Genomic DNA, 25,769 nt, shown 5'->3' on the forward strand with positions numbered 1-25,769 from the left:
TATTACCTCCCAGAAGTGGCGTTTGTGGATGCTGTATGTATGACAGAAGATACCAGAGGCTCTATATAATGCTTTTTCACTTGTCAGAACAGCAGCTTTCCCTTGCAAGGTTTGCTCTGTATGGAGATCTTAAAGGTGGTGGTGGGGTGTGCACAAACAAAGACCAGAATTTAACTAAATTATCTCCTCAGCTGTAATTTCTAGCATCTGTTCAGCTGTACCTGAGCCAGCCCTGGGCCAAGCAAGATACTTGAGGGTACTCGAGCCACTGAGCATGGGGTGGCCAGGCCTTCTCCTGAGGCTGCTCCTTCCAAAATCCCCCCTGCCACGGCTCAACTCAGATGGCAAGTTCAGTCTTGAAAATAACCCCAGATCTGCTATGTTTCTGTGCCAGCAGAAGGTTTTTGCAAGGAGAAAAAGGGGCCAGGCTGCTTTATTTCTCTAAATGTGACTCAAGATTATCCAGAATTAGAATTCCAAAGCCAGTTTGGGGTTTGGGTGTGCTTGTTTCATATTTCTCATTCACAGCCTTTAGAGATTGAGCCAAGTTGCAGAAGCCTTTTCCCTCAAGCTTGTTCTCACAAAGCAAGTTCAACATGCCAAAAACTCTGTCTGGAATGTGGAAATCTACAGGGGAAAAAAAATCGACCACACAAGCCTTCAGCTGCTGTGCCAGCTGGTTAAGAATCAATCCAATGGACAACAGCCACAAAAGAAAATGAATACATTTCAGAAGGGACAGGGCACTTTTAAAGTTTTGGTGGATCCACGATGAAAGTAGTTTTCATACCATAAGGTATGAAATCTGACCATTAAAGACGTGTCTGGAGAACTGGCAGCTCTATCACAGCAGCTGGAATAGGAGTTCAGAAGCGTTTCTAGGTATCTTTGGTGGACTTCAAAGAGATCAAAAAGAGAACTAACAAATACCCGTTGGGCTCCATACTTCTCTTCCTGCCTATGTAGTAACTAAAGAAGCAACTAAAGAAGCACTGGAACTGCTCTGGGCACAGCACAGACCCAGCTGTACGAAACCAGTACTGGGAAAAAAAAAAAGAAGAGTAAAAACCAGTCTGGGATACATGACGATCAGGTATATCTGCAGCAGGAATCACCCCGATTCACCTGCTACAAATTCCCTGTAAAGATGACATGAAATTAGGAATTCCTGACCACCCTGATGTTTAGTAAATTGTTTCTTGTTAAAAGGAACTAGGTAAAAATAGTTTAATTTCTTGCCTTGCAACTTTAATGCTTTTTAATATATGTTTTTAAACTTAAGATTTTCTCTATTTTATTAGAACTTTGGCACCTCTTGTTTCCAGAGCATGCAATGAAATTAGCTAGCAAACAGGAGCCAAATGTAATTTGAAGAACCATGCTGCACTTTCTCCAGTTATAGTAAGTGGTATGGACAGTCTTGCTGTCAGACTCCTTTTAGCTGATTTGTTTTACTGTGTGTTAGGCAGAAGTACTCAAAAGAAATTTAAAGTGGTCTTGCTCACATGTGGTGGCTGTAACACAAGGCCTGGTAGAGTAGGTTCGTTTCTATAACAGCTGACTCAATTTCATAGTTGGGAGAGAAGTATTGCACCTACTTTATATGTGCATAAGTAAGCTTTTTTGTTTAAGAAAAATTCTCCCTCCAGTTCATTACACTTTTGTAATCAATTGTTTGACACGGAGGGATCACTATAACAATTAAACAATGTTTCAGGAGGCAACATCTGATATTATCACTCAATGTATGTAGTGACCAAAAGCCAAGATATTAATAGTCTGTTATTAACAGTCTGTGCAAAACAAAATTATTTAAGGAAAGCAAACAAGCAAATACTGTGAATAACCCATGAGGAGAAGAATAATTTGCTTTGAGACCACTATCCATTTTGGCTAGTCCTGAATGTTAAATATATATATATATATATTAAAAAGGGCATTAGCATCATTGGTCTGTATTGTCAAAGACCTTTGTAGAAATGAGGTGAATAGAACTAAGAAAATAAGTGGCATCATATAGTCTCATGAAGTTTCAGCAGAAATGTTTAGGAGCATTATCTTTCTTAATATGCATCTCCCGTGCTATTACGCTCATGCAGCAGTTCTAAGCACATTTACTTTTGGCACCCTGTTGGCACGACAGGCTTAATAGGGATTAAGCACTGCAGAGCTAACAAGTTAAGTGTCACCATAACTGTATCTTTCTCTTCAGAGTAACAGGATGAAGCAACATAATGGTATACTTGTGCAGCAAACCCAATAGAAGATGAATCGCACAATTGTGTTGACAATGCTGATTAACTGCTCTAGCTTGCATTTCAGTGATTAATTTCATATGAAAGCATCCTAATAATAGATGGCCAGGCTGAGCTCTGCTGTTACACAACAGGACAGTAAATTGGCCAGTAGGAGGTTTGTTATCTTGCTGAGAGATAATGACAAATACCTATCAGTACAGCAGCAACTCTATTCCTACTTCCAAACAACCTAAAAATGCACATCCTGGTTATGCTGTTTGCACGGAGAAATCTGGAAAGTCTTCAGCATATCCAAAGGCTAATCATGTAATCAGTGGTCTAGTCTAATGCTGTGAAAATTTCCTTTAAGTACTTCTGCCTAACACGCAGTAAACCAAATCAGCTAAAAGTAGTTTGTAATCCTGTTTGTGTAAGTCTCCAGATCTGTCCCCCCCTCCTTCTCAACAAAATTGGGTGTGCAAATGATTATGTACCCTACTTGCACAAATAAATCCTATTAGTCAGTATTTATGACTTATTTCTTATTGTGGAATCTTAAATGTAATCACGGTGGTATTGCAGTGCCTCTTAAGGCCTCCTACTACATTGATTACAATTATTAAAACTCAGACCTTGTTCCTTATGGGATTTTTGTCCTGTTTTCCACTGTTGCCTCAATTACTTTCCCTTTAATTCATTCCTTTTTGGTCTTTGATCCTTCCACCCCTTATTCAAGCACTAGGCAGGAAGAACTTTTCAAGGGTATTACGTACGTAAAGGTTCAGCAGGACAGGCCATGTATAATTTCATTTAGTTTAAACACAACACAAAACCTCAGAAACCTGTTCCAACTGTCAATTTTATTTGAAAGGTGTCTTCTATACAATTTTATATATAGAAATAAATATGAAAGGCCTATACAAGTACAAACACTTAAAGAGTCGCAATACTGCCCTTCATTTTTCATACTCATCTTTCAATACTTCAAGGGACAAAAATTGCATCAAATATCCCACATTTAGCAAAATAAATTTTACAAAATCTCAGATCACAAAAAGGTCTGTTCACGCTTACTGGAAACTTTTAAACCGAGTTTTCTTTTACATACAGACAACCTCAACACTCAATTACATTCAGCTGCCTTTGAGAATTTCACAACACAGACTGATTTACATTTTCCTCAAGATAGATATCAAAAACAAAAGTCATACCTATGTCGCACTCCAATGTGGAAACTTGACATTATCAGTTTTAATGATATACTGTTTGAACACAATATTTTTGAAATACATTCTGATAAATTTAAAGGACAATCTTGCCTTCAAATAAAAACTTTGATACTTTTTAAAACTTCAGAATGGGCATTTGCTTTGGCGCAACATGATTCTTCATGAAGCTTTAAAAAAAATTAATTCAGCACCACATAAAAGGCTTTTGATATAAAGCAACAACATTATAAAATAAGAAACTTTTTGGGTTTTTCAAACCATGATTTATCACTCTATGGGAAAGAGTCTATATTATTCTAATGTGGGGTATCCTCCAGATGCAGTTATGCAATCCCACTGATTTTCACAGTTTAAGAAGAGTATAAACCAAAGCACATACTTAATTGTTTGGGGTAATGGATATTTATTTGAATACAACTGCTCTTTTAAAAAGTTGGGGGTTGTCTTCTTTACTTTAAGGAAAAAAAAAAGTCAAAAAAGGTCAAAACCCAACACTATTGAAAGTAGACCACATAATATAAAGAAAAACTCTTTTACCCTTTCTTAGGGAATTTGTCCTCATTCCAAAACAAATTAGTATCTGAGAACTCTTTAAAGAGCTGTAGATTAAACTTGCTGGCAATCAAAGGAAATATTTCAGATATTTCCTATTGGGATAATAAAAGTGTAGGCTTTAGTTCAGTGAAGAAAAAAAGTAACTTACTGTAAGTGCACAAAAGCCCAACCCTACAACTTCCTCCTGTTCATTCAATTGTTTTTACTTGAGGGAAGTACATAGAAAATCCCTCTCAACCCTGATTTAATAACTCACATAAAAACTATGTTTGAAGAATATGGAGGTTTAACAGTGTACATGTATACTATATATATATATATATATATATACACACACACACACTGTTTTTCAAAAGAACCATCACTTTTTAAAGGAGTGTTGTATTAATTTTTTCTTTCCTTTATAATAAAGCGTTCTGGGCTTGTGTTACTAAATAGTACCCTCATTTCCATTTCTTAAACTTTAAGTGCTTGGTTCATTCATTTGAAGGAGAATTTGCACATTCAGAATCACTGTGAAGTATACAGGACAACGCTGTACTTGAGGGTAAACATCCATTAAGGCTCAGCTTGGAATAGCAGCCATGCTGTCATGTTGTGATTCGCTCCACATCAGACTGGTTTCCGTAACAAACCTGCTTGGTTCACTGCAGTTCTTTTCTCTAATCTCTACTCATTGCTTTCTGAGCAAACCCAGTAAAACCGAACAGTTTTCACTGCAGGTTTTACAGGCACAGCTAGAGGTTCTTCAGGCCACAGAAGGTTAACTGCTACTGTCAGCAATAGGTTTGTCAGCAGCATGAAAGCAATAACCTAGAGGAAGTTTTAATAAATGTTGTAGAGTTAATCTGGCCTATAAAACTTATTTGCTGTGATGATGATTAAGACAGTAAGACCCTAGCTCTCCTGGGTCTAACGTCCAGATTAAAGCAGCAACCATAGGTGATGCGGGAAAAAAAAAAGGAAAAGAAAGATGAGACTATGAACAGAAAGACTTTAAGTGTCATTTTTGCATAAACACTTTCAACATAGGAATGCATTTATCAAAAGTTAAATCATTTGTAACGGGGCAAACAAAGTTTGGGCTCCTCAGCCCAATATTGGACAAGGGAAAGAGCAAAGAAAAGTGTCTTATATCTTAGAATATACAGCAGTATCATTAGGACAGTATTTAAAAAACTATGATTAGAAGAACGAGTAAGTCATATTTATGACTTTAAGAATATTGTAACTAAATAGTAGCTTACTCAGAAGACCTTAGTCTTCTTTCTGTCGCGTTTGAAATCGTTCCATTAAAGCCCTACATATATTTCCTGGTATTTTCTGATGTTTTTCTATTAGGGCCTGGAGTGCTGCTTTTGTCTGTAAGGAAAGAGAAAAAGGTTGGGTCAAATTAAGTCATCTTTATGTTGTTCACACAGAACACCATTTCTAGGCTCTTTTTCATCCTTTCAAATACTGGAGAACTATTGCAATTACAAAATACTATTTTTTCCGTTATTAAGCCCACATGATTTGTCTGTGGGATCACTACCAAGAAACAAACTAGCAAACTAGTATCTTTCATCTGTGTTAGCTGTGTTCACAAGCTCTATTAGTGATACGCAATAGTAAAATGGTGATGGAGTAAGCTAGCAGGCCCAGAAGTTAATAACAGCCATTCTATTATATAATACCTGTATTGGGAACATTGAAAAGCAGTAATACACAAAAGCTATGGTGAAGACACACAGCAACTTTCCTGTTCTGTCTACAGAAGCACAGACTATTAACCTCTTAAGGCACGAGACAGAACAGAGACCTGTTGCTTTTGCAGATCGTTGGTCAACAAGGGGAAGAGATATTCTTGGTACAAGCTCTCACTGTTCCTGTGAATTAAGTGATCAATTGCTAAGTCCTGGGAGCAGGTCCCTGTCCATGTCCTAAATGTCCTTACAGGAGTAAAGCTTCTATTAAGCTCACTTTTTTTTTTTTCTATACATAATGGGAAAACGAATACCATACCATAGTCTGAAACATGAGATGAAGCACATTACAATCACTGTGGGATTCTAGGGGATTCATATTCCATGGGTTCTATCTAGCAGAATGCACCCTTAAGGCAGAAGGAAGTGAGGGTGTGTACAAATGTAAGATTCCAAAGCATGGCTGAAAGTCACTTAAACACACCTATTTGCTTCTGCAAACCAACAGTGCTGAGGCTCTGTCAGACTGAACCCCCAAAAGAAGCACTCAGTTTGCCATAAACAGGGCATAAGATAATGCAGATAAACATTTCAAGAAGTCATTTTGCAGTGATCTAATGAGAGGATAAGCAGGTGATGACAGAAAACTGAACTGACACCTGCATTGTCAAAAATAAAGATCTTTCAGATGAAGTTTTTAGAAACATGCTAAAACAGGCTAAACATGACCCCCTGTGAAGCTTTCAAAGCGGCTGGTTCAGTGCCCTCAATCTGACTGCTTCACGCACATTTTATATCTGCGCTGTGAAATCTATTCATAAGTTGAATGAATATGAGAACCTGACAAGCTTCTCTACAAACCACCTAAATCTGAAGAAGGAAAACATTCAAAGAGTTAATTTCTGGGGTGAGAAGTTGGGGGAAATAGAAATGGAAACAGACTGTACAAAGCCATGAAATGATTCAGCTTTAGCTGTTTCATTGCATGGAATTTCAACAGTTTGCGACCCCAGATTTGCTGTCTTTTAAAGGCTTCATTGGTAATTTTCTAAGTGATCAAGATCCAGAACACTTTCCCTGGATGGAGCCCATGACTTTCTTTAGCAGCCCAGAGCAATCTTGTATGACTGAACTTCCTTAGGCCCTAAAGCAAGTTGTTTCTTGAAGCAAATAAAGAGTACAGTATTGACTTTAAAAGGCCTAGAACGTCTGCAAGGTGTAGCAATACACCCGCATTTAGGAGGGATATTTAGAGATAAGCAAGTACAAAATTTACCGCGATTCCATCAACTTCTACAACTAGTTCTATGACAGGAGTCACTATCTTGACACGAATATTCCAGTGTTTTCTACCAGACCAGTAAATATATATGCAAATCTGTCTTACCTTAGCAGTCAGTTCCTCAGCAGTTATATTTGGATCATATGGAATGGGTTCTCCAACAAATGTACGAAGCTTGACTGGAAACCCACCGTACATAGGAACTACTGGCAATCTAATACGTTCATATAGTTTCCTAAGTATTTCTAATATTAAATAAAAAAAAACAGGTGGGGGGGGGGAGAGAAGAGAGAGACTGAGATTACTCCACAAGGTTGTTTTTTTCCCTCACCATGTTTTAAAACTGAAACTGGATTGTCAAGTAATCCAGCCCATGACCCAGATTCTCAAATGTGTCATCTCAAGCACTATTCCACCTTTCATTTTCCAAAATTTGCATTAACACTGACATAAGACTTGCTTCCGAACTCACTTTAGTGTGAAATATCCACCCCCCCACCCCCAAAGAATAGCTGCAAAGATGAAAGCAGAGAAGGTTCTGTAGCTGCCTCTGGAGAGTAAGGGAACATATACAACAGGGGTTACCATTTAGCTAATTTTACAGGTTAGCATAAGAAACTGGTATTGGTAGAAGACTGTTCTGTTTAATCCCATTGAGGTCTAAAGGATCAGAAATAGTCTTATCTACCTAAAAGCCAGTCATGTTGAAATGCTGAATTGCTCTTTCAGACCACACACTGCTTACAGTGAAACAATACATAAAGAAGAAAACAACAAAAAAATTAAGTCAGCTGTAAGAGGACACTTCTTCCTCATGTCACTTCCTAAGCATCTGTCCCAAACGCAACTAGAACAGATTCCTTGCAAAATGAGTGCTGATATTCTCTTCTTCAATTTTAGACAAGAAATTCCTTTAACTTAGTGTTGGCATAAAAAAAAAAAAACATCTTTAGTGACAGACACGAATTTTTCTGTACACAACTTATAAGAACAAAGAATACTCAAATACTATTCAAGCAAGAGCAACGTGTCCAGCAATGAAAAGAATTAAAGTCGTCTAGCACCTCTGTTGTATTACACAAGTCACAATATTTTTCTGGCTTAAACAGTTTGGGAAGATTCTCTAGAACACAGTAACAATTAATTCTTATTTATTTTTGTAGAATCTGGAGAATGTGTGAATCACTCTGCACATCTACATTGGATGCCTGGGCTTTCTCCATGCAATATATAGCTTTTAATTAGAGGGGAAATGAAATAGAACTGTTTTGTCCTGCAGTCCTTTGATGAAGATGATGATGCCATATTTTAAAGAGAACATGCTGTACAGAGGAGACTGTTCAGGTCCTTTCTGCTAGCAGCAAGTTGAAGAACACAAAAAAAAGGTGCAGGGACAGTTAACAAGAGCAGATCAGCAGAGATATGATTATCCCAGAGGTAGACTCTTCAGACAAACACCCATCTATTAATGCGCAGGAACTCCCAAAAATGAGGAAAGAGAGCAGGCAAAAGCAGTATTTTGTGAGAAACTACAGGTTTAGAGCTGCACAGTATACTAACTACGGATGAAATATCTTACAAACCCTTTGAAGACAGAGGTCTAAGCACAGAGTATTAAGAGAATATTTAAAGATACTGTCAACTGTAAACCCTTGCTTCTTAACAGACAGCAGAAGACCTAGAGTCGGTGTAGCAGACATTAGCTATTTGCCTTTTTGTGGCTACTTTTTCCTTTCTTCTACTTCTTTTTGAAGGCACATTATCATGTTGACAATAACTTAGGTGAGCCAATACCACATATAATGCTGATATTAAATCTAAATAAAAATCTCTGGATTCTGCTGGTGAGCAAACCTCAAGAAACAAGGCTATGTCAAACCTCAGATTTATATGGGGCTTATTTCTAGAGAGATAGGCTAAACACATATGGAAAAATAGACTACAAAAAGTATATATAAAATATCTTACTTATTCTTCCTAATGTCCTAATGCCTTCTCGAACATTTTGTGTAAACACAGGAATGATGGGCTAGGAGGGAAAAAAAATATTAAGAATTCAATGAAGATAACACTATCTAAGAGACTCCTACCTCACTTAAACCCAATGTGCAAATTAATTTCAGAAGTGTTTGTCATACAAGGACATACAGAGAGCAAAACAAGGATTCATTAAGTTCTTCTGCGACCTTCTCCCATGAAGTTTCGGCCTGGACAATACTGCAAGGTTTCGAATACTGCAACATTTCAGCAAGTCCATTTTCTTAAAGCAGTACAGGTTTTCAGAACCTGTGAAGCATTTAAGCTGCCTCTTGTCTAGAAGTATTTGCACATTTGTGAATTAAGTGGTTAAACCTCTTCCCTAATTTATAGTTATGCTCAAAGAATTGACAGGACTGGGACCCTAAACTTGTCTGATTCAGCTCTACTGTGCTGATTGCATTGCTTCACACATGATGTGTCATATTCAGTACAGGTCCATGAGTCACTTCTGCTGATGAATATTTGGAATGGTGTTAATATTTCAAGCTTTTATTGCTGTTTTTGAACTTGCAAACAGCTGTCAAGATTTACAAGGACTGTGTGGGGAGGGAGGTTCTACTACATGAAGATTATTAACATCAATTTACAAACAAATTATCGGAAAGAGAACTCTAAGATTTTCACACATCCAGATTCCTTCAAACTTTTTTTTTTTAAAGCATGTAGATGAGTTAGTAAATTAAACTTTTCATACAGGTATCAAGTCGCTTAAAAATTGTTTTAAAAGTTTATAAATAATCCAGTGCAACAGTAGAGAATAAGAAGTGCAGTTGCCTAAGCCAAATGGTAATGCATTTCCTTATTCTAGGACCATCTTCTTTGGAACAGCTTACTTTTGACACAGAAATAAGAGATTTCTGCATGTACCAAGTTGGTTTATATGGCAGTAACTCTGGCAAGCAAACTGCTGAGAAGAGACAATCTAAGGAAGCTGAAGGTCCCAGTACTGACATTCAGAAACATTTTTCTTTCCAAGAAGAATTATATTCATGATTAAGAGTGCCTCCAACACTATTTATATTCTTCTGAATCTCTCAGTTATTGGGCAGGAGCGTGGAATTGAAGCTGCAAGATCTTTGTGAGTGCACAAAGTAACTGAATATACATTCAATAAAATAGATATAAGCACTACAAGCATAGCTAAACCCCAAGTATGGCCTTTTGTATGCTATTACAGTGCATTAGTAAAATCTAATCTGTTGAAAATATCCTGTTTAAGCTGTGTTATAAAACACAGCTTATGATAAAAGTGAAATATATTTAAAATTAGGTCTTAAAAGTATTCTAGTTTGGTATAAAATTCAGAGATTTAACTAGTCTCTCTTTGACAGTACCTACATATAAAACTCTTGGAGTGACAGTTTTAAATCAGGAATATGCACACCTATACACATAAGAACACATCTTTCAAGTACGAATAGAATGAGAGGGACTCTGAAAGGGTCATTAAAATAGATACAATTCAAATGTATGATACACTTCTGTGCCTTTCACAGTTGGTCCCATATAAATAACCACCTGTCTACAAGGACCCCAGACAATGCTTAATATTTGACAGAACTGAAGAGAAATAGTTCACACCAAGGAGCAGCAGCTCTTGCTGCTGCTATATGCCCCAGACATCCCTTACTAGCATATAAATACCAATGCAGTATATAATGCCAGTGCTTCTAGTATGAGTACAACAGCACAGGCAGGTCTGCTGAGTCACAGTGTACTTCAATGGTAGGAAAAAGAAATACTTTTGTTTTCCAGCCATTCAGATCCATCACAACCCTGACCAGGTAGGTATAAAACAGCACAAGCTTACAAAGTAGAAACTATCCTGGATTTCATCTCTTATTCTTTTAAGCTCTGGATTTCCTGACCACACTATTCCCAGGTAGGTGACTCCAAAATCTTCTAACAAAAGGGACAAAAGTCTTGAAATTTAGTTAAAAAAGCAAGTAGACTGTATTCATGACACTCAGCAACGTAACACCAAATACTTGATAATCAAAACAGCTTCCCCTGGAAGAAAGAACCAGTAAGTGAGCATTTGTTTTGCTTTTCTTCTGTGAAAAGTCATACTTACCACTTTTGCATCAATGGCAACCTGAGCAAAGCCCTTTCGATTACCCCACATAATAACGTATGTTTCATCACTAAAAAGTGCTTCCCGAACTCCACCGGGAGAAATAACTAACAGATAGCCTTTCTTCAGAGCATTGGCACATGCTTCTTTTGGTCCATGCAAAACTTCAAATGCTTCAACTAATATTTTAAAACCTGCAAAGTAAGATGGTATCAATTCAGAACACATTAATTCATACTATCATTGTGCAGAAATTCCCAAGACAGAACACAATGGCTAAAATTTGTCTACTAGCCTAAAACCCCAAAGATATCGCTAGAAGGATTGGTGCATTAAGTTCTGCTTGTAAATTTCAGTCTAAAAACTTGAAAATTTATGTTTTCCATTCCAGTAAAGGCACGTGCTATCTCACAATCAGGATGAAACTGGGGAAAAAAAAAAAGGCAAGAACTCTGTGGCATATTTCATATATCCCTTCAGAGGAGTCAAGTCTGCTCTGGGGCACTGTCTCCTTGCCCATGCTCTACTTTTCAAATAAAGTCCAATAAGAGAAAATTCCAGCAAATTGTTGTTTTAACACACAGAGTAGTCCATGCACAAGGAGATGACAAATAGAACTTAGCATTCCCTGTGTTCCTGATCACTGCAGGGATTGAATCCTCAGGTCAGTTTGAGTACCCAGGTGGCTTTTCATCTGAAAATAACAGCAGCTCATCACAGGAGGATCTGGTGAGCCCGGACTGCGTATACACATCTTAGGTGAAGATTTTTCATTTAATAAAGTCTAAAACTGCAAAGTTACATAAACTCCTCATTACCTTAAATGTGAAATGTCATACTTACCCTGTTCTTCAATGAACAGCAGAACATCAAAAATTGCTTACAATCATCAAATGGACACATATGTGCTCAATTTAGACAACTAATCTAATGTAAAAGAACATAACTAGCAGGAAGCCAGTCATGTTCACTTACACCAATAATTTTTCAATTTATGTAGCATTTGTGAGTACTACATACTGAAACAGGAGCTTCAGATCACTGAGGAGCATGGGAGAGATTATTTCTTTCTTGAAGTTTCCCACTGAGCCAAACTTAACCCGATCAACTACAAACAAGGGCACAGAACTGATCTAGTCAAGCCTAACCCTCAATAACAGATCACCTTTTTTTTTTTTACCCTGAAAATGAAGATTTGTTAACACGAACAGGCATTTGTTTTGCGTACACACACAAAAGAAGGTACAGCTAAGAAGATAAAGCTCTGTCCTTTTGTACACACTGCATAAACTAAGGACTCTGGAAGGAGATCATGAGGCAGCATATCGTCAGTTCATTCTTAGCTAAACTCCAATGAATCTTTGTAGGTGACATGAGCATAATTACTCCTGATTTCTACATACACACAATCAGAATCTATCCATGAGCATAACAGCAGAACACAAGCTCTGCTGAAGCTGTCTCACGGCTTGTTGTATCTGCTTTGTACCATATGTAACACTAGCAGGCTTCATCTAGTACCATTTGCACAGGTGACTCCTGAATTAGTTTTTCACATTTCATTTCTCTCAGGTGTTTTGATTCTGGGATTTTAAATAGCTTATTTTTTATTTTTACAAGGTTTTACATTCCCAAACTCATTAAAGCTCTTTGGAATGCACCTGGGGATGGGAAGCTGCTCATCTCGCAGCTCTTTTCTGTCAGTGAAATCAGGAGAGAGACAAAATAGGCATAGCAAAGGTAGAATCACGCAGGAAGATGGACTCCAAGGAGCTGTGAAAATAGCTTTCCTTTCCACAGTAGACATGCAGGAGGAGCAGGGATAACACCATATGAGTCTGTCCATTTCATAGATCAGAAAAAAAACAACAAACAAACAGGAACAGAATATAGGCCATATTTTGTAATAGGGAACAGTGGTGAGGTTTCAGGTCTCCACAAAGTTCCTCAGCCATATTTTCCCCCCTTGACTTTTACTGTATACCTTATATTCTGAGCTGTATTTCATAGTCTAGTCAGCAAATCATACTTTACTATTAATACCTCTACTCCAACAGCAGAAAGGAAGAACCTGGCAAGTCAGAGCAGCAGAAAGACAGGAATTAATCCAGTGGTCCGGGAGAAACAGCCAGGGTACTCTACACCCAAGGTAAGGGTCACCATAAGAAGCACTGGGGTAGTACCTGGCTATAGCATGACACCCACCAGGAATCTACTTTTTCCTCTTCAAGCAATAAAAAATATCCTAAACACAAAGCCAGAACATCAAGATATGCTAATTTTTCCAAACACCAAGATATCCAAAGTTGATTTTATTCCACAGTTCAACCTGGACTCTGCCCTTTGCCCTAGCACACTCTTCTATTCCCCACTATTCAGGGGAAGACTTCATTTTAATTCAACCTTCGAGAAATCAACATAATCCTGGGTATTACACAGATGAGAATTTAAAGGACCAGGTACCAGAATGATTTTTTTTCCCCCTGTGACCAACATCACATATTAAAAAAAAAAAAAAAAGGAAAGAATAAAAAAAAAGTTAGCCCAAGGACTGCATTCCATGTTTTTCTGCCCCAAAAAGACAGGCAAGAGAAGCATACATAGTATTGATTTAGTATAAATTGAGACAAGCAAATAATTTCCTTTTGCATCTACCTGAAAGAGAGATGCATTAGGCAATGCTCAACAGGAATTTCCAGGTGTCTAGAGGAGTTCTTCTATTAGTTTGAATTCCCTTCCACAGGTTGCCAAACTGTATCTGTCAAGACTTAAGCAGGGAGGAGAAGCTTGTTTGACCCCTTGCAGGCTCATGAATCCCTCAGGGGGCACAGCAATATTCTATAAATACGATCCAGTTAATCACAGTTAATTCAGTACAGAAGCACCCAGTGCAGAGGAAGCAATAAGACTGGATATTGTCAGCTGCATAGTGGCATGGGCCCAAGATTCAGATTCACGGGACAAGCCATTCCTCACAGCTATTCATAACAGATTCACAAATCATAAAAACAGAAGGATCAGTAAATCATCTGATCCAAGTGTGTCTAAGTGTATTAGGATAAAAGGATGGCCATCTTTCTGGTTTGATTCACAAGAGAAGCTCCATCTACCTATGCTGCCAGTCACAGATTACTGTACAGGCTTTGAGAGACAATCCAGAACAAGAATCTGGGCTCCTTGGACTTGTCTTCCCTGAACAACCTTAAATCATTCACATAATCAGAGTTATCTAGTTTGGAAGGGCCATCTAGTCCAACCTCCCATGCAAAGTGGTCCATCTGGGCCAGACTACTCACGGCCTCAGCCAGCTGAGTTTTGAGAATCTCCAGGGATGGAGTTTGTCCAGAGTAGCTGGGGAATCTGTTCAGGTGTGTGATCATCCTTATTATAAATACCTTTCCACCTGTCTAACAGGAATTTCCTGTGTTGCAGCTTGTCTGTCACCTATCACTCTACTGCTGTACACCTTTGAGAAGAATCTGTCTCCAACTTCTCTGCACCCCTCCGTTAAGTAATCAAAGACAGCAATATCTCCACCCACCTTTATCTGTTACAGACCAAATAAATCCAGTTCTCTCGGCCTCTCCTCATTGTGCACTCCAGCCTCCGGTCATCCACTGAATACAGCTCTAATATGCCAATGTCCTTCTCATACTGGGGAGTCCAAAACTGGACACAGTACTGCTAGATGTGCTCTCACAAGTGCCAAACCAAGAGAAATAATTTCTTCCCTCAACTACACACATGCTAAAAAAGGCCAGCATGCACTCAATCTTCTTTCCTGCCCATGGCAGGCAGGTTGGAATTAGATGATCTTTAAGGTCCCTTCCAATCCAAACCATTCTATCATTCTTTGCTGCAAGGGCACACTGCTGATTCATGTTCACCTTGTTGTCCACTAGAACAAGGAACTCCTTCCTGACAAAGCCAATTTATACTCAGTCTCACCTGTACTGTCATATGGGATTATTTCATCCCAAATTCATAACTTCACATTCACTTTTGTTGAACTTTGTGATGTTTCTGCCAGTCTTTTTCTGTGAAGTTACTCTGAATACCAGCTCTAACCCTTGGAGGGTCAAATGCTCCTCCAGTTTGGTATTGCCAGTGATCTTCCTGAGGGTACACTACAACTAATATTTAATTAACAACTGTGCATAATTATTAGATTTGACTCCATATTATACCCAATAAACTAGGAAATAGATTGCATTAGTCAGATGTATACAAAAAGTTTGATAATCAACCCAAATCCTAGCCTACTGGCAAAAGCAGTTGTAGAGACAAAGACGTAACATTACCCACATGAAAAGGTTCTTTGTTTAGGGATTAAGGCTGAAATAATTTCATGGCAAAATTGGTTCTCTGATATGAACTGTTTTCAGTAAAAGCATTGCTGATGTTGTATATTAGTACATTACATAACACTCCTATAAATTCACAAGACAAATTATGAGATTTTTAGTTAAATTGTATTTGGGAAGAGAACTGGATACTACTGTATTTTGGAAATTCAACTGCCCTTTCCTACCCCTCCAGAAGAAAAAAAAACTAAATCTCCGCATAACTAACTTGACTTATTTCAGCATGTTTTTTCCCTAGGCTGTCCAGCCAAAAGTTTGCCCTAAACATACTTTTCATTTTCTATACGTTTCACAGAAACTTGGACACCTCCACGGCTTTCCTCTGGGCAAGATTCTACTTAAAGTCTTCTTGGGGGTAGTCTCAACTGCCCACCATACTCAGTTGAGTGGGATACACAAACGCATCCCCTATTCTGCCATACTAATGTCGCCAATTTTAAGGGCACTGCTTCCAGTGTATTTCTTAATCAGGTTATGCACCGCTTGTTCTGCCTATATTAAAAAAAGAGGAAACACCTCATTGAAGTATTGGCTATCAATTAATACAAAGACAAACGTTTCTCCCAAACTTTTTCTTTGTTTCTAAACACTTTAGAGTTGTTAGAGGAGCTGCCCAGCCAGGAGTACAACCCACCCCTGCATGGGCCAATTGCATAAACTGATTCTTGAATATGCTCTTTACAGAGAACATCTGTTCTCCAACAGACATCAACTAAATGTGTCTGAGAGTTTGTTCTGAAAGCTGTATTCTTGCACTTCAACTTTCATTATTTACATTGTAAAAAAAAAAAAAGCGCCTATAGAGTTTTCAAACTGATTGTTTATAATGAAGCATGTTACCTGGTATTCTAGAGACAAAATGATCAGCTACTATGTAGCAGAATCTCTTCTTTTCTAAAAGAAGTCTAGATATGAAATAGATAATGTCAGCAGGACAAGCTCCATGATAAAACACAAAAAGTGCAGGTCCTTCTGGAATTTTTTCATCACCATGAATCTCGTAACCTGTTAGGAATCAAAGACATAAGGGACGTCAAAGTATGATACAATTCTATCGCAAAGAAACTAACTTGCATCAAGCTGGCAAGCTGAAACCAGTATCTATTGAGAAGTGTTAGAGCAAAGTGACAGCTAAAATGTCAAGAGGTGACTTGCAGCATTTACTAAGTTGCTATCACAGGAAATACAAGCTTCATTTAAATCAGAAGATCTACATTTAAAGGAAGACAGAACAACAACAACAAAAACAACAGCCTGGATCTCTTCAACTATTGTATAATTTTACCTTATTTTTTTCAGTTCGCTGCCTTCAAGGCTGTAGCCCTCTGAATCAATCATTCAAGATAAATCAAAATACGGATTGGATAGAAGTGTTGAAACACTACTATTTCAAGCTATTAGCTACCTTTCAAAGTCAAGTTGATTGCCATGAGTAACTGTTTAAGAAGATTTGACATGACAACATCCATTTATGTGGCTCTTTTTATTCCAGCATGTGAAGCTCATCTTTGTTACTTATCTCAGAGTTATACTTGCTCTATTTTTTCCATCACTAAGCACTAAAAGCTGTCTGAGGCTTTACGTGCTCAATTGAAACATACATGAACACGTACAAGTTTCTTATTGTACTTGTATTTCTCATTTAGTTAACAGTAAAGAAAATATTCAGTTAGCACAAAATAACAAAGTAGACCAGTTCAAAACATATTCAGTTAATACTGAGCAGTTTTGTTAGTGTTTGTTTTTGTTTTCTTTTTAACTGCCACTTCTGAAGTTATCAGAAGAATCCCCCCACGCCCCTCTTTTTTAAACTTCTGTCTGTACTTTTGGCTCCTCTCCCACTGTTTTACTTTCTACACCTGTGTAGCTGCAACCTATAGCAAACACACCTACCTATCTCCTCTGCCATCACAAGTGACCGCTAACTGAGCTCCCTGCCAGCTGTGCACAACCAGAATGATACCTGTGTCTAAGATTTGCACAGGTTACAGGTATCACGCACCATTTTAGGGTTCTGTTATTTGTTTGTTTTTGTTGTTGTTGTTTGTTTGTTTGTTTTCCCATTGCTGTGAGATTTCAGGAGGAAAAGTTCTTCCTGTGATATATCAATTAACCAAGTGGGGAAAACAAATATCACAAAACATTTCATTATTTAGTAAGAGAAGTGTTCAGAGAACGTGGAAGCAGCTGCCAGGGCAGAAAAAAAGTCACATCAGTAGATGATGGACTGGATAAGAATATTTTCTGTGCAAATAAAAAGTTAGGCTTTTTATAAAAAAGAAAAAAGTTACTACGGATGAAAAGAGCCAAGGCCTTAAAAAATCATTTTCTTATGAAAAAAGTAAATAGCTTTTCATTATGAAGTGAGCATTTTAAGCTCTTTGATTTTGCTGTTGATTTTGATCTAGTGTACTTTCACAGATTTGGAAGTTACATCTTAGTCTTACAAAGCCCATCTGATACAGCCGCTGCACCATCTGGCTATCAATGCCTTGAAAACCCTCTTCCCTTTGACTGGAGAACAAATAGAGATGATTTTCAAGAAGGATTTGTTCTTTATGTAAATTGCTCTTAAACATCTCTTTCTCCTTTAGCTGCATTTAGAGTGAACGGTTCTGAAAGAGGCTTATGATTTCCTTAGAAAGAAAAGCCAAATCATTTATTAAGTCTGTCTTTATAAAAGATATAATAGTAGAGGGACAAGGAACAGAGCCCTTAGTTTTGACATTCTTCTGCTAGAGAAAGTAGTTGTCAAAAATACATAGAGAGGAAAAAAAAATATAAAAAGTGGGGTTCTGTAACACTTTTGGGCTCTGAAGTCAAATTAAAGTAGTAACTAGTGAATGAACCAATGCTGAGGGTTCCTTTTAGCCACTGTTTGGCATTATGTTGGTTACTTGTAATTAAATTACGCAAACGCGCAGAAATATTAGCTATTAGGTAACTGTCATTTAGCTTCCAGTGTTCATATATTCACTCAAAGAACAGAAAGAAGGTTTTTGTTTTTTTATTGCTTGCTAAAAAGTTCATGGGACATGGCAAATTAATTTGATTTTTAACATAGCTATCATTTCAAGTCCTCCTGGAATGAGGAAAATCCAGTAGTTATTAAAAAGTAAAAAAGAAAAACAATTCAACAGTTTGAAAAATAGCACATATTCAGCTAGATGAAAGATCTCAAGGTAGCAGCAAAGGAATAAAAGTGCGAGACTGAAAACTTTACATCCAAAAGAGTCTCAATTCCTTTTTCTCCCAACTCTACAATGGTTGAAGCACAACTGGCAGTCATTGATAAGCTGGGGGAAAAAAATGGCCTGAATTTCAAATTTCATCGAACAGCAACAACAATCAGATGTACATTGATAATCCTTAAAGGTACAGCCAGGAATAAGATCTTCAGCACTTTTTAATGAAAAGTCAGATCTTGCTTACCATGCCATATTCTTCCATGTGCATCCCATATGGTAGTCAACATTTTTCTTGCACCATCCCAAACGTTACCTGAATTATCTCCACTTAATTTCCTCTTCCTTTTATGAATATGAAGAAGGATAACAGTACTGTAGATAAAGGTGAGGAAGAAAATTCCTGGAAATATAAAAGCTATTGCAAGTGGAAGAAGCAACCATGAAAGGTAGACTGTATAACCCAGATAATCTTCAAGATGCTCCACACCAGTCCATTCTCCCAGTAAGTGAGCCACACAGATTAAGTAGGACAGCGATATTGGTCCTGCAGTACAGGATTCATTTCCACCTATCATCCTGTTTAATAAAAAAAAAAAAAAAAAAAAAGAAAATGCAGATGAATAAAGCCTTAAAAAAGACAGCCATAAACCTGCGTATACTGCATAATCATACAAAACACTGATGCATTTTATTTGTATACCATGTACTACACAAGCCAGTAGGCCATATCAGAAACAGAACGGTTCACACAGCAAAGCCATTACTTGATTCTTTTCGGTCATTTTTGCATAGCAGAAATGCTGACAGCTCTAATTTGAGAAAGATAGAATGGTTGTTTCATCTCAAGCTATTTTCTCTCATTAAAAACTGCACATCTTATAGAGATCCAGGACATCTATTTTATTTCCAGTTCTCAGAAAGCTGCATTGATTAGTTGATTAGTATAATTTATTGTCCTACATCGTATGCAGTACACTCAAATCTTTGTCACAAGCATTTACTCCAGAAGGAAACAGTACAATCTCAAACTCAGTGCTATAAAAACCCCACCAAATGCTTCCACTAACCATGAACATACAATGACTCAGTAAGAAGATGGCCTCAAATAAGCAAGTCTTGCTCATGTAGAGACTTTTAATTGCATCTGGAAACTTATAGATCATGAAATGCAAGTCCCAGAAGACAACACAGAGAGGTTTCACAAAGGAGGAGAAAAAGATCACAAAAAGTCCTCAGAAAGCTTTAATTGCTCAGGATTTATTGTGTCTATGCATACAAACCTTCTTCCATGCCAGTTCCTAAGAAGTTTCAGTGTTACTTCTCTCTGGGCTGATATTTCATACTTTGTATAGTTCTGGAGTAACACATTTTTTCTCTGATATGTAGGGTTTAGGGAAAAATTTGCTATTCACTTCATCTTACAAACCTGAGACAACCTGTATGCTGGGATATCTTAGCTAGAGTTCTAGAACAAGAGAAATATCTTTGGAAAAAAAATTCCTAGTCTAGAAAAGTTTCGGTCAAAACTTGGAGTAACTGTTAATCAAGTTAAGGGGAAAAAAATAATTTGCAATTATAATGCAGACTTGCAGAGGGAAATGGACGGATTTTAATTAAAACCAATAATTTCTGAGAGAATCTGAGGGGTTTTTTTTTATTACTAAAATGTGACTTACAACATATTACTGCAGAGTTCCTATGCAGAGAGACATGTATCCATCACTCCTTTACTCTTGCTCTGTTTCACAAGCAACAAGAGACTGAAATCCAGAAGATCATTTTGCTAATGCTATCAGAATCCCAATGACAGCAAATACGAAGAAACGGATCAGTTTTACTCCACACTTGCTATGAGACACTGAAGCATGCACCAGAACAGAACTCAGCTCACTTATTTCCCCAGTCTCAATTGTTCCTCCCCCATTTTGATATAGCAAGGATGTTCCTTTCACTTGTGTTTTGAAATTGGCCTATGCCCACATTGCTCCAGGTAACTCCTATTCAAGAGGAGACAGAGGATCTCCTGACAAGAGCTTTGCTCCCACAATCCATGCCTGTTCCACCAATCCAGGCTTACAAAATTCTGCTCTCCAGCATGTTCTCGAGGAAAATGAGAAGAACAGCTGATTAATCTTCATATAAGTATAAGCACATGGCATAAGTTAAAGGCACTTCACCAATTTCATGCGTGTGCATGTAAGGGGTGGCAGGGAGGATCAGTTTGGACAAAAGGATGGGAAAGAGCATGTGGGAGAGCAAGGGGAAGTTCTTTCTCATTCCAGTTGTCAGAGACTAACTCCAGAACCTCTGAGGCAGCAAACAACCACAGGAAGTCCAAAGAACACAACTTCCAAGACCAAGTAGGATTTAGGAGTAGGATTCAACATTATATTTACCAGATCGTCATGCCTGGACTTCTCCACTGGTCCCACCTACTAACCAGAGAACAATACGTAGGCATGAGTTATGGCACAAGAGCTTTTTAAAACTTAGAGGTGGATACAGAACTTCAAAGATTACTGAAAGTTATGCTTTCCCTCCTACTACATTTTTAATTGTTTACAACTTTCTCCAAACACAACATCCTCATCAAGTAAATTTTAAGTCCTGTCCACACATGTCGGTCTTGCAAAATATCACTTGGCCTTCTGCATGAAATGTGATTGCATTTGAGGTATTGCATCTCACTGCAATTTTATAGGTTTGCTTATGTATCTGCGCAGTAACCTGTAACATAAATAAAAATTCTTTGCTGCCAACCACAGAGATAATAGCTGAAGTACTGCCTTCCCTTAGGGACCATCAATTCTACTCTGAATAATGCTGTTTCCTAATCTTGAAGGGAATCATGGAATATTTTAGAGTGTAAAGAATCACTGGACAGCACTAATACAACCTCTTGCACAAAGCAGAGCCAACGAGTTAGACTGGGTTGCTCAAGGCACTGTCCAGTCCCATTTGTAGTATCGTCATGTATGGAGATCCTGCTGCTTCTCTCAACCCCTAATCAAGTGCTGGACCACCCTCACAGTGAAAATGCTTTTCCTTGATCTAGTTAGAATTTCCCTTACTACAATTTGTTCCTGTTGCTTCCTGTCCCTTGGCTGAGAACTCTAATCCCACCTTCCCTGCAACCACTCGCTAAGAAGAGCGGTAAGATCCCCGTTAATCCTTCTCATTTTCAAGAAAAACACACACACCTCCCTCCACCTCCCCATGTCTGCAACGTGCTCCAGTCACCTAACAGTGTTGGTGGCCCTTCTTTGAGTCTCCTCCAGGCTGTCAGCTCCTTTCTTGTATCATGAGGCTCTAAACACGTTGTTTCATGAGTGATGAAAAGGGGGAAATAAATGCTTCCCTGATTTAATGGCTACGGCCTTGCCCATGTAGCCCAGCATGCAGACAGCCATCCTGACCCATGTTCAACTTACCATCCACCAGATAAAGGTCTCCTCCAGCCTGTAAATTTGCTCTCCCATTAAGAAATCTGGCATGTGCCCTGATGGTCCACAGGAATGCTCTGTTTCCAAGCCTAAATGTGATTTACATTACAGCTGCACCTAACGACCTACCAAAGGTAAGGGCAGCGGGGATGACAGACTCTCCATCACCAAAAAAACACACGCATGCCCAGAGTTGAATAAAGGCCCAACACAGTTCATATGCACTACTAATAGACAGACGTTTTGGGCTGTCCCACTTTAGAGCGGTTTAGCTGATGACTGCCCAGCACCGTTAAAACTACAAAATTAAGTATCCTGCCTTCTTGAAGCACCAGTAACACTACTCTGATCGGGACCTCCTTCAAGCAAAGGAGGAGAGACTGTCCTGCCCTCCCTGTCAGAGGTGGGCTGACATCTGTCACCACCCAAACCTAAAAACTGCAGTAGAGGTGCCCTACTACCAAGTCCCAACCTTAGCCAATTTCACAGCAGAATCCCTCTGTAGTATGAAAAGACTTACTTTAGCTGGCATCTCTAACACGTTTCCTGCCACAGAGCTTGAGACAAATGCTTATAACTTCAATACTAACTTCCTAATGGAGCAACCGATGTAGACATTCACTAGATGATAGCAGTACAACTTCTCATTTGACTAACAACATTGCACGTGGACTCACACTGAAGGCTTTGCGCTGATGGAGACTGGAAACAAGGCTAACATATGATTCCTTTCGTTAATTTCTAGTATATGGCCCAGACGAGCCCTTAATTAAACTGCAGCTGTGCTCTTCAGCAGACACTGGGCTACCTGAGCCATGGCTCACCGTGTCATGAGAAGCAGAGCACCAGCACGCTGCAGTTTCGCCACACGCCTGAAAAGTCCAGGTGGAACCTCTGGAAAGCATCCCAGTGCCCCAAAAGTGGAAAGTTACTGAAAAACAACAGCTACAACACGCCCCAGCCAGCAGAAACACGCCGCCTTCTACTGCACCGGTCAGATACAGGAGGTATTTGCACAGGAATTAGCAAAGCTTCCACCAAAACAAACGAAGATAAGACGACTTCAGAGCCTGATAACGCCGCTAACAGCATCTGCGACCTAAGGGGGAGGACCCTGTAGCTCCGAGGGTGCCCCGGTGCTGTTTCGCAGCAAGAAGCGCCCTGCGGAGCCCGGCCGGAGCCGCGGTCACTCGGCCAGCCCCGGCCCCACGCTCCCCAATTACAAACCCGCGGTAACGAGCCCGGTGCCGGTGCCGGTCCCCGCTCACCTTCCCCTGTTGGCCGGGGCTCCAGCTACAGCCCCGCGCCCCTCCCGGGGCCTGTTTTTATTCCTTCGCCCACCGCCCCCGCGGAGGCCGGGTGCCCGCGGGGCGGCGGGGCTCGGGCGGCTCCTCGCGGGGCGGAGGGAACGAGGGCGGCGGCGTGAGGGGGGGAGGAGGAGGAGGAGGAGATGGAGGAGGAGAAGGGATGGAGGCAGCCGCTCGGAACCCCGCGCCGTCGGGGCCGCGGGAGCCGCCCGGACCGCTGCCTTCACCGCACCGCGCCGCCCGCAGCTTCCGTGGCGGAGGCGGCCGCCAGGGGGAGCGGCCGCCATTTGTGCCGCCGCCCGCCCGGCTCTGCTCCGAGCCCTGCTGCTGGGCTCCCGGAGCCCGGGGAGCGGCGCCGGTGCCCCGGCGGGTGCCCTGGGGATCTGGGTCGGTGTGGAGAAGGGGCAGTGCTCGGCGTCTTCGCTGCCCTCTTAACCGGGTGGTCAACCGCGCAGTGGGTTGCCTTCATTACACTGCCGGACCGTGGTTTGTGTGAGGGCTTTTGGCGAAGATCTTTCTCTGTTTTTTCAACCAGTAGGTATGTGAAGGCATGTTCATAGAATCAGAGAATCATTACGGTTGGAAAAGCCCCCCAAGACCATCTGGTCCAACCATCCCCCTACCACCAATGTCACCCACTAAACCATGTCCCCAAGCACCACGTCCAACCTTTCCTTGAACACCCCCAGGGACGGTGACACCATCACCTCCCTGGGCAACCCGTCCCAATGCCTGACTGCTCTTTCTGAGAAGAAATGTCTCCTCGTTTCCAACCTGAACCTCCCCTGGAGCAACTTGAGGCCATTCCCTCTAGTCCTATCACTAGTTACCTGTGAGAAGAGGCCGAGCCCCAGCTCCCCACACCTTCCTTTCAGGTAGCTGTAGAGAGCAATAAGGTCTCCCCTGAGCCTCCTCTTCTCCAGACTAAACAACCCCAGTTCCCTCAGCTGCTCCTCATAAGACTCTTATAACACTTGTGTTCACATTCTCCTGCAGAAGCCAAGTGTTGTCATCCTTTGCTTCCTGTCAGTTGGCCTGGAACCTCTGCAGTCTGTGTGGGCTGCTCGTAGTGCCCTGGATGCTTGCTGGGACCCTTCCTGACACTGCGCACTCAGCAACTTCTCCAAAAGGTCTCCACTGACCAGAATTCATGCTTCCCACCTTCCCCATTCCCCTGTTTTCCATTTAAAAGTTTCATGTGTTTAAAACTGCATATGCCTACACAACTGCAAATATTTGTGCTTAGACTTTTAAAAATACAGAGGTCTCTTTCCAGTGACATTTGAAATGGTCAGGAAGTTCAAACCTGGATTAGATTCACACTGAACATGGAGGACACAGACAAATTTATACCAGCCTTATTCCGCAGTTTGACAATTAGAAGTAAAAAGACTTAATTTTTATTCAGTTTGATTAGGGCAACAGGAAGGCAATACGATATGCAAATAACATTATCTAAACAATGTCTGGTATCTGTTTGATTGGTTTTTACAGTGTTTGGTATTTTTGACATGTTTTGCATACAACTCAACTACTTGTTCTCTAATTATTTCCATAAACCAAAACTTCTTTGCCTTAAATCTTTTTACCCAAAGATAAGGAATATTAAGGAAATGTTGGTATTCCTACCACAGAGTAAAGTGCAGTTGCTATATTGAGGGATTTTTTAAGGATTTTACTGGGGAAGGATTTTTTTATTTTTATTGTTTTGTGGGGAGGGAGGGGTTTGGTATAGGAAAGGGAAAAATAGTAATATATTCCATTATAGAAATAACTCTGGAAGAACCCTATGAATACAATAGACTTCATTTTTGAAAGTTAAAAAACAAAACAAAAAAAAAAAAAAAAACTGGGATTCGTTGGAAATAACGTTAGGGTTGTGCTGATGTTATGTATTTGATAAAATTGGTGTGGGGACCTCATTCACATGCAGACTACATTCAGTGTATGTCTGCTAATATGCCTAGACGTGAACGGGAGTCCAAACCACACAGTCCAGAGTAGTTTTGCCCTTCAGCACAGCTTGAGTCATGCTGCTTTAGTTCTCATACTCTACTCCTGAAGTCGTGCATGCTGTTCTGTGCAGTATCTCACTGAATTTAGTATTCCTGAATCTTAGCAGTTTGGACATGATGTTTTAAGCAATGTTGACATAGATTTGACTGTCCTGAAGCCTTGTATATGATTCCGGGATCTACTTGTTATATAAATAAATGCAATAAATAAGAGGATATTGCAGTTATACCAGGCTTGGTTCCAGACATACAGGTTTATTTAGCTACTGCACCAGCTGGACTGAAATTCAACGGTTTTCAAAACAACAGCACCGTTCTGGAATCACCTTTAGGTAAGATAAATTTAGCAT

The 25,769-nt window shown here is 39.6% G+C and overlaps 1 protein-coding gene across 8 annotated transcripts in view; it reads right to left on the reverse strand.

Annotated features, from left to right (window-relative positions):
• LOC121066696 (transmembrane protein 68-like) overlaps positions 1-23,753 on the reverse strand; it is a 35,697-nt gene extending 11,944 nt beyond the window's left edge. Inside the window, exons 1-8 of one of the 8 annotated variants that reach the window (XM_040550445.1) lie at positions 23,366-23,618; positions 18,899-19,230; positions 16,307-16,471; positions 11,103-11,296; positions 8,957-9,017; positions 7,094-7,233; positions 5,269-5,383; positions 3,079-4,834 (exon numbers count right to left, since the gene is read on the reverse strand). In XM_040550445.1, coding sequence (XP_040406379.1) covers positions 5,279-5,383; positions 7,094-7,233; positions 8,957-9,017; positions 11,103-11,296; positions 16,307-16,471; positions 18,899-19,229 — 996 coding nt within the window. In that variant the 5' untranslated portion in view covers position 19,230; positions 23,366-23,618 and the 3' untranslated portion in view covers positions 3,079-4,834; positions 5,269-5,278. Of the gene's footprint in view, positions 1-3,078; positions 5,384-7,093; positions 7,234-8,956; positions 9,018-11,102; positions 11,297-16,306; positions 16,472-18,898; positions 19,231-23,365 lie in introns of those variants that run through there. The other 7 variants (XM_040550444.1, XR_005817917.1, XR_005817920.1 and 4 more) reach the window with 7 other exon arrangements.
• Between the last annotated feature and the right edge of the window lie 2,016 nt (positions 23,754-25,769).

The sequence above is a fragment of the Cygnus olor genome, chromosome 2 (genome assembly GCF_009769625.2).
Source record: "Cygnus olor isolate bCygOlo1 chromosome 2, bCygOlo1.pri.v2, whole genome shotgun sequence".
Taxonomy (NCBI): domain Eukaryota; kingdom Metazoa; phylum Chordata; class Aves; order Anseriformes; family Anatidae; genus Cygnus; species Cygnus olor.